Raw genomic sequence first — 13,974 nt, forward strand, 5'->3', positions numbered from 1 at the left:
GGAGATATCGATAGTCTGGTTATATCGATGTTTTTTCCGATTCCCGAGAATATCGATATAACGAGACTTTACTGTGTATATATATATATATATATATATATATATATATATATATATATTGTATGTGTGTGTGTGTGTATATTTGTATGTATATGTATATTATTGTTGTTGTTGTTTTTGTTCTTGTTACTTCCGGGTTGAGTGAACGCTGGCGCGTGTAGCTGCCGCTGCTCATCCTCAGAAAAAATATCCTGTGACTGTAAAGTTTCCTTGAGAATTTTGAAAGGCGCTTATGAATGAAATTTATTATTATTATCAGGAAGGGCATCCGATGTGAAAGCTTGGCCAAAAGAAACTCCCCTGTCCCGGCAAAGTGCCGTTTTCATGTTTGGATTGGATTGGATTTGCCTTTATTAGTCTCGCAGTGGAGAAATTTACATATCACAGGAGCAAAGTGATGAAAGGAAGGAAAGTAGACAAACAAAATACATGAGCTGCTGGAAGGTCAAAAGAGCAAAAAAAAACTACATAACAAATAATATGACAACACAAAGACACAGAGAGTCATTCATTCTTCAGGACTTGCTGTACCCTCTTTGTGATGACATGAAGCAGTTCTAGATGAAAGAGGAGAGGATCAAAGCATCCATTTCAGCAGTGGATCAGGGACATCATGGTGGAATGTGCACGTCGACTACAAGATAAATGTTGAAAGCAAACACGCAGCTGTAGCATCCATTGACGAAAAGAGATTGTCTCACATCTCCTGTCCCACATAAATCCGCTTCAATTCCAAGCCGCGACAGTTCCACATACACATCGGTGCTCTGCGCCGACGCTCCTTTCTTCTTATCGCGGGCTCCTCAAGCCATGCATCCATTCAGCCGCAGACTGTCCAACAGCACCGACCTTGCCACTGAAGAAAACGGGGATGTGATGATTGCATTACAGGTGCAAAAAAGCACCATGTTTATTATGCTTGTTGTCATGATAAGTGCCTTGCACACTGGGTCCGAGAGGACAGTAATTTCATATGTGGGCTGTATGTCATGCATATTAGCATATTTGACAATCAAGCTGACTTTGACTTGACTTTGAACATGCGAATCAAACCTCTGAAGATGGAGGACACAGATTCCGAAAAAGCTGTATAATAGCATGTACTAGCATTCTATTATACTAGTCGGATGTACCCACCTATTTAAAATTGCATTTTCTGTGTAGCTTTATCTCTTGTTTCTATTTGTAAGTGTATTTTATTTATTAGTGTATCTATGCTAACTGTATAGTGCCTCTGCAATTTTTTGATGATGATACTAGTGCAGCATGTTCTACCGTAAACAAATCCCTTGTGTGTTCTACATACTTGGCAATAAAGATGATTCTGATTACATGTCTTGGGCCGTAACACACAAAAAGGTTGGGAGCCACTGAGCTAGACGGCATACAAAACGCAAATTTAGATTTGCGTAGAATAAGCCAAACCCAAGTGGGGGAAGTGAGAACAGATTCGTGCCACTTGAGTCTTGCTCAATCAGATTTGGTCCCTTGAACCCAAGTAGCAGCTGTCGTGGTATTAAAGACTTTTAGCTATCAAATCTATTTCCGTTCCTATCTTTGTTGTAGCCACGTCAAATGAAAAGACGTTTTGTGAGATGCTAAACAAATCGAATTGAACTCGTCGTCAATGGGTGGTGGTGGTGGGGGTAGCCTCGGCGGCCAATGGCGGCCATCCACGATTCTACGGCATCGACTTATGTTGCTGACGCTGATTGGTCCCCGGGCTGCTTTGTTTCCTCTGTGTTTGGTGGACGGTCGTGCGTGGTGCGTCGCCATTGGTCCAGCGCGAGCCATTTAAGTGTCCCGTGCGGTCTAGCGACGCTCATTGTCAGTCTCTCGCGGAACGGCGTGCTTTCTTGTCATCGTTCGACCGAGGTGCAACCTTCGCGATCAAGTTGTTCTCTCAAAATGAAGCGGGCGTGCCTTATAGGACTCGTACTCGGGCTGCTGGCCTTCGGTGAGTAAGCCGCCACGCGGCCATATTGGCGCTGGCATAGCGGGAAGGAACCACTTGCTAGCCTTAGCCGCTAAGCTAACTCTTCTTGCCGTTGTTCAGTCGTTCATTGACGCCTTGTAACATGACAATACTTTTGATTTAGAAACGCCTTTCAAAGCACGCGAGGACACCATACAATCACAAAACAGGCACGTAAATAAAACCGTGGATCAAATTATAAAAGGAAACGGGAAATAAAAGTATACAGAGAATCAGAAAGAAGCAAAAAGCCTTTCATTTGAATGGATTGGTTTTAATTTGAAATAGGTTGCTTTGAAGATGACATTTGAAGGTGGGAAAGGAATCAATTTGGCGGATGTGGGGTAGGAAGTGACTTCCACAGTTTGGGGGCAGTTTCGGCTGAAAGCCATGTCCCCCATCCCATCGTGCTGAGACGGAGGGGCAGGGGAGCACACACAAGTGGAGGGAGGATCATATATTGCGTGAGGGGGGCCCCATACTCTGATTCGCCTGCCGCAATTCAAGTCGTGTGGATGCTCGCCGCCAAACTAACCTGTCGGTGCAACTTGTTGTCCACGTGACGTCTCCATCCTGAATTTCAGCCTCCGTGAGGGCCGAGGATGAAGTGGACGTGGACGGCACCGTGGAAGAGGACCTGGGCAAAAGCAGGGACGGCTCCAAAACAGACGACGAGGTGGTTCAGAGGTTGGGAAACATAGCACACCCCCACAACACGAGCGACGTGTCTAAGCGATCATCATCGCATTTTCAAAGGAGGAGTCCTGCCAACTTCGTGTCACTATAAAAATACCATAAAATAAAAATATTTAATTTACGATGGTACTTCACTACTTCACATTGGACTAGAAACTGACTAGACAACAATGCAATTCTATACATAAAATACCCATATCATCGTGAGTGCCATGATATTGAATAATTAAAAAGATATTTAGCACCAAAATATAATACAATGATTCGTGGAGCAGTATTTCATAGTGTTGAAATGTGGTTGTCACATCACGCTAGATTACACGGGACTCAACCACATAATAATAATAATAATAATCCATTTCATTTCTAAGCGCCTTTCAAAACTCTCAAGGTCGCTTAACACTCACAAGATCAGTTTTTCTGTGGGTGAGCAGTGGCAGCCACATGCGCCAGCGTTCACTGAACTCTGAAGTAACTCAAATAGATAAAAAGCTAGCTATCTAGCTAATAGATACCCACTGGTAGCTAATAGATACCCACTTACGGCTAATAGATACCCACTGATAGCTAGCCAGCTAGACAGCTGATAGACAACGAATAGACAGCTAATAGACAGCTAGATAGCCATCCAGCCAGCTAACAGATAGCAAATAGATAGCATCGTAGCTAGCTAGATAACTTCAAATGTGAGTTCATGACCAAAACGTGAGTACAACTCTCTGTACTTTTGTGTCTTTAGTTAAAGCTGTGGCGCATGTTCGTGTACTCGTTAGCCACACCGTTAGCCACACCTCACATCTAATAAAACAGCACGTCTAATAAAACTAAAACTGATCCTGTGACTGGAAAGTGACCTTGGGAGTTTTGATAGGCACTTATAAATGAAATTTATCATTTATTATTGTTATGTATTTGATATCTATTTACTATCTATGTAGCTAGCTGGCTATCTAGCTCGCTATCTATGAGCTGTCTAGCTAGCTAGACAAATGGCTAGCTGTCTATTCGCTAGCTAGCTTTTGATGTATTTGAGTTACTTCCGGGTTGAGTGAACGCTGGCGCGTGTGGCTGCCGCTGCTCACCTATAGAAAAACTAACTGTAAAGTGACCTTGAGAGTTTTGAAAGGCGCTTGTCGTTTGTCGTCATGGTTCACAATGCAACAAACGTTTGCGTTGCGTTGTCTGCACAAAGCCACGTGGACTCCTCTTTCTAAGCGGCTTTCAAAACTCTCAAGTACACTTTACAGTCACGGTATAGTCCGAAGCTCAAAACAGGCTTCTGATTGGGTTAACCCAAAATGCCGAACGAACATTCGTTTGGCAATTTGCATACTCTGCACGGCAACCAATCAGAAGCCTGTTTCGTGCTTCGGACGATACCGTGACTGTAAAGTGTACTTGAGAGTTTAGAAAGAGGAGTCCATGTGTCTTTAGCGGTTTGCTTTATTTAATAAAACAAACATTTGATTTGACAAAAAAAAAATGTCTTTTTTTTTTCTTCTTGAAGTTGTCGGCCATCCGGGCCGAGACGTTTTAAAAGTTGTACGCCCGACGTAAATGTTGTCCGCCCCGGGCCTCCAGGCAGACGTTATTTCAAACACTGCTCTTAGAAATGAACAGGGATTATTATTATTACTACAAGCTAAATGTTGAAAGCAATCACAAAGCTGTAGCATCCATCCGCCTCGGACGACCGGACTACCGCCAATTTCAAGCCCTGCCTTGATAAATGTCGGCTTTGTAGGTGAGACAGGCACCTTCCCGTCTTGCTTTCCTGCAAAATTGGGATGCACGTCTCACTGACAGAAGCAAATGGAAGAAATGACATTGGTTGTACGCACCATCAAAGCGGCCCATGCAGGCTTTGAAATGTTTCCATGTTACATGGTGGGGTGAGGTTTAATTTGGATCGTTCTTACAACAGACTTCTTAGACCACATAGGCTTAGTTATGCTGATGAGGTGATACCAGAGCAAATGGGGCAATCAGGCCAATCGTAGACCCCATAATCAACCAGGACAATAGAAGTAATCAGTGTAGCTAGCCTCAGGGAATAGTCCTCTGCTCCCCCCCCAACCTGAGAGCGGGGCCTATCATAGCAGTCTGTCACCGCCATGTCTGGATAGTAGGGATATATAGGGCCAAAACTACCAGCAAATTTTAGTTTGCTGACAAAGCCTCTTGGATAAGAAGCGAAATGTCCGACACCTTCAAAGTACAGAAGTTTCCTGTGACCAGACTGGCGGCGAGACTGTGGCCCACTCACCCAGTGGAGGTTTTGTCTTGTGGCGCAGGGAGGAGGAAGCCATCCAGCTGGACGGCCTGAACGCAGCCCAGGTCAAGGAACTCCGAGAAAAGTCTGAGAAGCACGCCTTTCAGGCCGAGGTCAACCGCATGATGAAGCTGATCATCAACTCGCTGTACAAGAACAAGGAGGTAACGTCTGCCGTTTAAAATGGATGTTGTTAAATGAATGACTAAAGGGGAAAAATCGGCATTTAGTCTGAATATTTCTTGATTTATTAATCTAGCGAGCTATTTGCTATCTAGCTGGCGGCCTGGCTATCTAGTTAGCTGTCAATGAATTATATAGCTATCTAGCTGGATATCTATTGGCTATATAGCTATCTATTAGCTATCTAGCTAGCTTTCTTCTATCTGCTGGCTGGCTTTCTATCTATTTAGCTATCTATTAGCTATATAGCTATCTGGGTGGTTCCTATCTAGGTAGCTATCTATTGGCTATCTACTAGCTGCCGAGCTAGCTTTCTCTCTATTTAGCTTTCTATTGGCTATATGGCTATCTAGCAGGCTAGCTATCTGTTGGCTATATGGCTCACTATCTACTAGCTGGCTAGCTTGCTTTCTCTCTACTTACCTTTCTATTGGCTATATGGCCATCTAGGTGACTAGCAATCTGGTAGCTATCTGTTGGCTATCTATTAGCTATCTACTGGCTGGCTGGCTTTCTGTCTATTTAGCTACCTATTAGCTATATACAGTAGCTATCTGGGTGGTTGGCTATCTAGGTAGCTATATGTTGACTATTAGCTATCTACTAGTTGTCTAGCTTTCTTTCTCTGTACTTAGCTTTCTATTGGCTATATGTCTATCTAGGTAGCTCGCAATCTTGTAGCTATCTGTTGGCTATCTATTAGCTATCTACTAGCTGGCTGGCTGGCTTTCTACACATTAGCTATATAGCTATCTGGGTGGTTGGCTATCTAGGTAGCTATCTGTTGGCTATCTATTAGCTATCTTCTAGCTAGGTAGCTTTCTCTCTCTTTAGCTTTCTCTTGGCTATCTGGCTGGCTATATGGCTAGCTATCTACTAGCTGGATAGCTATCTACTAGCTGGATAGCTAACTTTCTCTCTACTTGGCTTTCTATTGGCTATATGGCTATCTAGATGGCTAGCAATCTGGTAGCTATCTGTTGGCTATCTATTAGCTATCTACTCGCTGGCTGGCAGGCTTTCTATCTATTTCACTATCTATTAGCTATATAGCTATCTGTGTGGCTGACTATCTAGTTAGCTATCTGTTGGCTATCTACTGGCTGGCTCGCTAGCTTACTATCTGTTTACTTCCTGTTTGAGTGAACGCTGGCGTGTGTGGCTGCCGCTGCTCACCGGCAGAAAAAATATCCTCTGACTGTAAAGTGACCTTGAGACTTTTGAAAGGGCGCTTGGAAATGAAATGGATTATTAAGGGGGGGCGCGGTGGGGGACGGGGGGGCATCCTGTCCTGTCCCGGCTGGAGCTTTTGGCCTCACCGCGGGCAATGTTGCCCTCAGATCTTCCTCAGGGAGCTGATCTCCAACGCCTCGGACGCCCTGGACAAGATCCGCTTGCTGTCGCTCACCGACGACGAGGCGCTGGCCTCCAACGAGGAGCTGACCATCAAAATCAAAGTGAGCGAGCGTCGCCGCCATCGCCGCCGTCTGGCAGCGGGCGGCCACTGAAGTGAAATACCCGACCTTCCCCCCGCAGTCGGACAAAGAGAAGAACGCGCTCCACATCACGGACACGGGCATCGGCATGACCAAAGAAGAGCTGGTGAAGAACCTGGGCACCATCGCCAAGTCGGGCACCAGCGAGTTCCTCAACAAGATGACGGAGATGCAGTCGGAAGACCAGTCCACCTCGGAGCTGATCGGACAGTTCGGCGTGGGTTTCTACTCGGCCTTCTTGGTGGCCGACAAGGTTATAGTCACCTCCAAGCACAACAACGGCACGCAGCACATCTGGGAGTCGGACTCCAACCGCTTCTCGGTCATCGAAGACCCCCGCGGGGACACGCTGGGCCGCGGGACCACCATCACGTAAGTTCCGAGCGGTACGGTGCCGGTTCGGCGCGTATTGCTGCACGGCTTTGGCTCACCTCTGCTCCCTTGGGCAGGTTGGTGATGAAGGAGGAGGCCTCGGACTACTTGGAGCTGGACACCATCAAGAATCTGGTCAGGAAATACTCGCAGTTCATCAACTTCCCCATTTACGTTTGGGCCAGCAAGGTAGCCATCTTGGGGTGGCGTCTTCCGCCGATCAATCAAATTGCCGGTCGGGGATTCAAGCGGAGATGGTTTGTTTGTGGTCAGACGGAGACGGTCGAGGAGCCCGTCGACGACGAGGAGGCGGCGGAAGAAGCGGAGAAAGAAGCCGCCGCCTCCCAAGACGAGGCTGAGGTGGAAGAGGAGGACGACGAGGACAAAGACAAGCCCAAGACCAAAAAGGTGCAGCGCCGGCGGCGGGCCAAACCACCACCAGTGTGAATTTTGGTGTCTTCAATTGCCACTTGGCTGGTTGTCTTCAGGTGGACAAGACGGTTTGGGACTGGGAGCTGATGAACGACATCAAGCCCATCTGGCAGCGGCCGGCCAAGGAGGTGGAGGACAACGAGTACCACGCTTTTTACAAGACCTTCTCCAAGGTAGGAAAGGGCCATGTTGGCTATCTGGCTATCTAGATGCTATCTGTTAGCTATCCATCAGCCAGTTGGCTAGCTATAAACTGGCTGGCTGTTGGCTATCTATTAACTATGAGCTATCCATTAGCTAGCTGGCTAGCTATTAGCTATTTAGCTGGCTGGCTGTTGGCTATCTGGCTATCTATTACCTATTTATGAGCTATCCATTAGCTAAATGGCTAGCTATTAGCTGGCTGGCTGTTGGCTATCTGGCTATCTATTAGCTATTTATGAGCTATTTAGCTAACTGTCTAGCTATTAGATGTCTAGCTGTTGGCTATCTGGCTATCCATTAGCTAGCTAGCTAGCTTTCTATCTATTTGAGTTACTTCGGGGTTGAGTGAACGCTGACGCATGTGGCTGCCGCTGCTCACCCACAGAATAAAAACTGATCCTGTGACTGTAAAGTGACCTTGAGTTTTGAAAGGCGCTTAGAAATTAAATGGATTATCATTATAATTTGCTCGCTATTTGCGATACATTAGCTATCTGGCTAGCTATTTGCTATCTAGCTAACTGGCTAGCTATTAGATGTCTAGCTGTTGGCTATCTGGCTATCCATTAGCTATCAAGCTTTCTATCTATTTGCGTTACTTCGGGGTTGAGTGAACGCTGACGCATGTGGCTGCCGCTGCTCACCCACAGAATAAAAACTGATCCTGTGACTGTAAAGTGACCTTGAGTTTTGAAAGACGCTTAGAAATGAAATGGATTATTATTATTATAATTTGCTAGCTATTTGCGATATATTAGCTATTTGGCTAGCTATTTGCTATCTAGCTAGCTATCTATTCACTATCTAACTGACTTGCTATCTAGCTAGGTATCTGTTGGCTAGCTTGCTAGCTTTCTATCTATTTGAGTTACTTCCGGGTTGAGTGAACGCTGGCGCGTGTGGCTGCCGCTGCTCACCCACAGAAAAATCCTGTGACTGTAAAGTGACCTTGAGAGTTTGGAAAGGCGCTTGGAAATGAAATTGCTGATGATGATTAATATTATCCGTTGGCGGGGGTGGGTCGTTGAATGCCGGCACAAGCGTCGCTGACGAGTCCCTCCCCCCCCACAGGACACCGAGAACCCCCTGGCCCACATCCACTTCACGGCGGAGGGCGAGGTGACCTTCAAGTCCATCCTCTTTGTGCCCACCGCTGCCCCCCGCGGCCTCTTTGACGAGTACGGCTCCAAGAAGAACGACTACATCAAGGTGAGGCTGCTCGTTCGGTTTGGCGTCGTGTTGCTATCTATTAGCTATCTACCTAGCTAGCTAGCTATTTGATATCTATTAGTTAGCTAGCTAATTTTCTATCTATTAGTTATTCCGGGTTGAGTGAACACTGGCGTGTTGCTATCTATGAGCATCTACCTAGCTAGCTAGCTATTTGCTATCTATTAGCTATACGTCTGTGTAAGCTCTCAGTCGCACAAGAGTGGTCCATCGATGAGAAGGTTTCTTCGGCCGTCATCTGGACAAATTTGAAGGTTTCGGACGTTCGTTCGTACGTCCGAAACGGAAATCGATATCTATTAGCTAGCTAACTTTCTCTGTATTTGAGTTATTCCGGGTTGAGTCAACGCTGGCTCAGTTGCTATCTACCTAGCTATCTGTTTGCTATCTAGCTATTAACCATCTATTAGCTAGCGAGCGAGCTTTCTATCTATTTGAGTTACTTCCGGGTTAATTGAACGCTGGCCCGTGTTGCTATCTATTAGCTAGCTAGCTATTTTCTATCTATTAGCTATCTAGCTAGCTAACGTTCGATCTGAGTTATTCCGGGTTGAGTCAACGCTGCCTCGTGTTGCTATCTATTAGCTAGCTATTTGCTATCTATTAGTTAGCTAGCTAATTTTCTATCTATTAGTTAGCTAGCTAATTTTCTATCTATTAGTTATTCCGGGTTGAGTGAACACTGGCCTGTTGCTATCTAGTTTACTATTTAGCTATTAACCATCTATTAGCTTGCGAGCTAGCTTTCTATCTATTTGAGTTACTTCCGGGTTAATTGAACGCTGGCCCGTGTTGCTATCTATTAGCTAGCTAGCTATTTTCTATCTATTAGCTATCTAGCTAGCTAAAGTTCGATCTGAGTTATTCCGGGTTGAGTCAACGCTGCCTCGTGTTGCTATCTATTAGCTATCTATCAAGCTATCTGTTTTCTATTTAGCTAGCTAGCTATTAGCTATCTATTAGCTAGCGAGTTAAATTTCGCTGTATGAGTTATTCAGGGTTGAGTCAACGCTGCCGCTACTCACCACAGAAAAACTGATCCTGTGACTGTAAAGTGACCTTGAGAGTTTTGAAAGGCGCTTAGAAATCCAATGGGTTATTATTGCTTAAATGTGGCCTTTTGTGTCTCGCGGCAGCTTTTCGTCCGGCGGGTTTTCATCACGGACGACTTCAACGACATGATGCCCAAATATCTCAACTTTGTCAAGGGCGTGGTGAGTGCTCGCTCCTTCCCTGCCGCCGCCGTCAAAAACGAATCCCGTTAGCTCGTTTGCTTTTTCACACCAGGTCGACTCCGATGACCTTCCTCTGAATGTGTCGCGAGAGACCCTCCAGCAGCACAAACTGCTCAAGGTGCAAAGCCGCCGCTGCCGCGGATGCCTCGGCGTCCGCCACCAGGAGCTCATTTGGCTTTTCTCCCCCGGGGATCAGGTGATCCGCAAGAAGCTGGTGCGCAAAACGCTGGACATGATCAAGAAGATTGCGGAGGAGCAGTACGACGACAAGTTCTGGAAGGAGTTTGGCACCAACATGAAGCTGGGCGTGATCGAGGACCACTCCAACCGCACCCGCCTGGCCAAGCTGCTGCGCTTCCAGACGTCCCACAGCGACACGGCGCTGGCCGGCCTGGAGCAGTACGTCCAGCGCATGAAGGACAAGCAGGACAAGATCTACTTTATGGCCGGCACCAACAGGAAGGAGGTACGGAGACCCGCGGGCCGTTGCCCCCACTTAGCTAAGTGGGGGCCGTTGCCCCCACTTAGCCGCCCTTTGCCCTCCAGGCGGAGGCGTCGCCCTTCGTGGAGCGGCTGCTGAAGAAGGGCTACGAGGTGATCTACCTGACGGAACCGGTGGACGAGTACTGCATCCAGGCGCTGCCCGAGTTCGACGGCAAGCGCTTCCAGAACGTGGCCAAGGAGGGCGTCAACTTTGACGAGAGCGAGCGGGCCAAAGAGAAGCGAGAGGCGCAGGAGAAGGACTTTGAGCCCCTCACCGCTTGGCTCAAGGACAAAGCGCTCAAGGACAAGGTCGGCAAACGCACCGACGTCCGGCAAAAAAAAAAAAAGAGGCACTTTGAACCGATTGGCTGTTTTTTTCAGATCGAGAAGGCGGTGCTGTCTCAGCGGCTGACCGAGTCGCCGTGCGCGCTGGTGGCCAGCCAGTACGGCTGGTCGGGCAACATGGAGCGCATCATGAAGGCGCAGGCCTACCAGACGGGAAAGGACATTTCCACCAAGTGAGTTGGCCAAACGCCTCGCTAACGCCTCGCTAACGGCTCGCTAACGGGGTCATTGTCACTCAAATTGCAGGACCCACTGAATTTTGAACGCAGCGTGAGAAACCTTCGACTCTCTACTTTTATCAGGGGGGAAAAAAAGTTAATTCCTAAATGAGATGGATCTGAAGTTATATGCACTTGAAATTGGGGCAGATGTCCAAAATACAATGCGATATCCATATTGATTGATATAGCATTTTTTGGGGGGGGTTCATTTACTTGGTTACTTCTGGGTTGAGTGAACGCTGCTACGTGTGGCTGCCGCTGCTCACTCGCAGAAAAAAATATCCTGTGACTTTAAACTGTCCTTGAGAGTTTTGAAAGGCGCTGAGATATGAAATGGATGATTATTACTATAATTTGCTCGCTATTTGCGATCTATTAGCTATCTGGCTAGCTATTTGCTATCTAGCTAGCTATCTATTCACTATCTAACTGACTTGCTATCTAGCTAGGTGTCTGTTGCCTATCTATTAGCTAGCTAGCTAGCTTTCTATCTATTTGAGTTACTTCCGGGTTGAGTGAACGCTGCTACGTGTGGCTGCCGCTGCTCACCCGCAGAAAAAAATATCCTATGACTTTAAACTGTCCTTGAGAGTCCTGAAAGGTGCTGAGATATGAAATTGATTATTATTACTATAATTTGCTCGCTATTTGCAATCTATTAGCTATCTGGCTAGCTATTTGCTATCTAGCTAGCTATCTATTCACTTTCTAGCTAGGTGTCTGTTGGCTATCTATTAGCTAGCTAGCTAGCTTTCTATCTATTTGAGTTACTTCCGGGTTGAGTGAACGCTGCTACGTGTGGCTGCCGCTGCTCACCCGCAGAAAAAAATATCCTGTGACTTTAAACTGTCCTTGAGATGAGATATGAAATCGATTATTATTATTATTATTATTATTATTATTATTATTATTATTTGCTCGCTATTTGCGATCTATTAGCTATCTGGCTAGCTATTTGCTATGTAGCTAGCTATCTATTCACTATCTAACTCACTTGCTATCTAGCTAAGTGTCTGTTGGCTATCTATTAGCTAGCTAGCTTTCTATTTGAGTTACTTCTGGGTTGAGTGAACGCTGGCGCGTGTGGTGAATGAAACGGATTAGTAGTATTATTATTAGCGTGTTGCTAACGTGCCGCCGCGACCTTGCAGCTACTACGCCAGTCAGAAGAAGACGTTGGAAATCAACCCCAAGCACCCCCTCATCAAGCAGATGCTCAAGCGGGTCAACGTAAGTCCAGCCGCCGAGAAATCCTCAAAATGGCTGACACTGTCGCGACCTCCATCTTGAAATTGTTGACAATGGCGTCTCCAAATCCATTTGCTCTGGAAAGCACGTCCGCAATGCAAAGTCGTCCTGACCAAAAAAGGTGTTCCTTTGGGGCGGGTTTAGGAGGACGCCGAGGACCAGACGGCGTCGGACCTGGCCGCCGTCCTCTTCGAAACGGCCACGCTGCGCTCGGGCTACCAGCTGGCCGACACCAAAGCGTACGGCGACAGGATCGAGCGCATGCTGAGGCTCAGCATGAACGTCCCGCTGGAAGAGCAGGTAGCCGCCGAGCCGCCGCCGCCGCTTTGAGCCGGCCGGACGCGTACCAACGCAAGGGGGGCGGGGCTTCTTGTGCTCATTTTGAGGTGGAGGAGGAGCCGGTCGAGGAGGAGGAGGAGCCAGTCGAGGAGGAGGAGGAGGCGGAAGACAACCAGGATGACGACGACGACGACAAAGTCCTGGACGACGACGATGGCGGCGAAGACGACGACGACGTGGTGAGAGCGCCTTGCATTTCGCCAGCCGGTCTTGCGTTTGACGCCACTTCCTGGTTTACTGGAATTTGACGTCACTTCCTGGTTTACTGGAATTTGACGTCACTTCCTGGTTTACTGGAATTTGACGTCACTTCCTGGTTTCCTGGCATTTGACGTCACTTCCTGGTTTACTGCCGTTTGACGCCACTTCCTGGTTTACTGCCATCTGACGTCACGTCCTGGTTTACTGGCGTTTGACGCCACTTCCTGGTTTACTGCCATCTGACGTCACGTCCTGGTTTCCTGGAATTTGATGTCACTTCCTGGAATTTGACGTCACATCCTGGTTTACTGGAATTTGACGTCACTTCCTGGTTTACTGCCGTTTGACGTCGCTTCCTGGTTTCCTGGCGTTTGACGCCACTTCCTGGTTTACTGGCTTTTGACACCACTTCCTGATTTACTGGCGTTTGATGCCACTTCCTGGTTTACTGGCTTTTGACGCCACTTCCTGGTTTACTGCCGTTTGACGTCGCTTCCTGGTTTCCTGGCGTTTGACGTCACTTCCTGGTTTTTCCTTCCAGGTGGTGACAAAGAACACGGAACTGTGAGGCCGCCTGAAGAACACCCGTCCACTGAGAGCCAGCCAGGCCTCCCTCCTCCCGCGTTTGTCCTGTCCATTGGTTGTGATTTTTGTTTTCCTCCTTTTGGTGGGGGAGGGGAGGTTGTATTTTTCTTAGTTTTTCTTTCTTTTTTTTTTTACATTCCTCACACCTGTACATTTGTTAATATTTAACTGACTGTGTTGATGGAAAGATCCTGCCTCTTGATTGAATAAATGTTTCCTGGGAAAAGGAAGGTTGACGTTTTGTCTTTTACTTTGAAAGGACCTCCCACACCCACCATGGGTGGCAATCAAAGCACTGAATGAGCCCATCCGCTGCTTCCTTTTCACCACTGAAATTAGTGCCTTCAATGTGACAGCGCACTAATTTTTGGACTGCTTTGTTGTTGTTGTTGCATTT

At 47.0% G+C, this 13,974-nt stretch overlaps 1 protein-coding gene across 1 annotated transcript; it reads left to right on the top strand.

Annotated features, from left to right (window-relative positions):
- The first annotated feature begins 1,857 nt into the window (after window positions 1–1,857).
- Window positions 1,858–13,807, top strand: hsp90b1 (heat shock protein 90, beta (grp94), member 1). The gene is made up of 18 exons (XM_088995647.1): window positions 1,858–2,017; window positions 2,620–2,722; window positions 5,026–5,167; window positions 6,527–6,643; window positions 6,723–7,054; window positions 7,132–7,243; window positions 7,328–7,462; window positions 7,543–7,659; window positions 8,762–8,899; window positions 10,057–10,134; window positions 10,208–10,273; window positions 10,352–10,621; window positions 10,702–10,947; window positions 11,020–11,156; window positions 12,356–12,434; window positions 12,597–12,752; window positions 12,839–12,970; window positions 13,534–13,807. The coding sequence occupies exons 1-18, from the start codon at window positions 1,969–1,971 to the stop codon at window positions 13,558–13,560; spliced, it is 2,436 nt and encodes an 811-aa protein (XP_088851773.1). The 5' UTR covers window positions 1,858–1,968; the 3' UTR covers window positions 13,561–13,807.
- Window positions 13,808–13,974: the final 167 nt, after the last annotated feature.

This window comes from Hippocampus bargibanti, linkage group LG05 (assembly GCF_051943395.1).
Source record: "Hippocampus bargibanti isolate YZ-2025 linkage group LG05, ASM5194339v1, whole genome shotgun sequence".
Lineage (NCBI taxonomy): Eukaryota > Metazoa > Chordata > Actinopteri > Syngnathiformes > Syngnathidae > Hippocampus > Hippocampus bargibanti.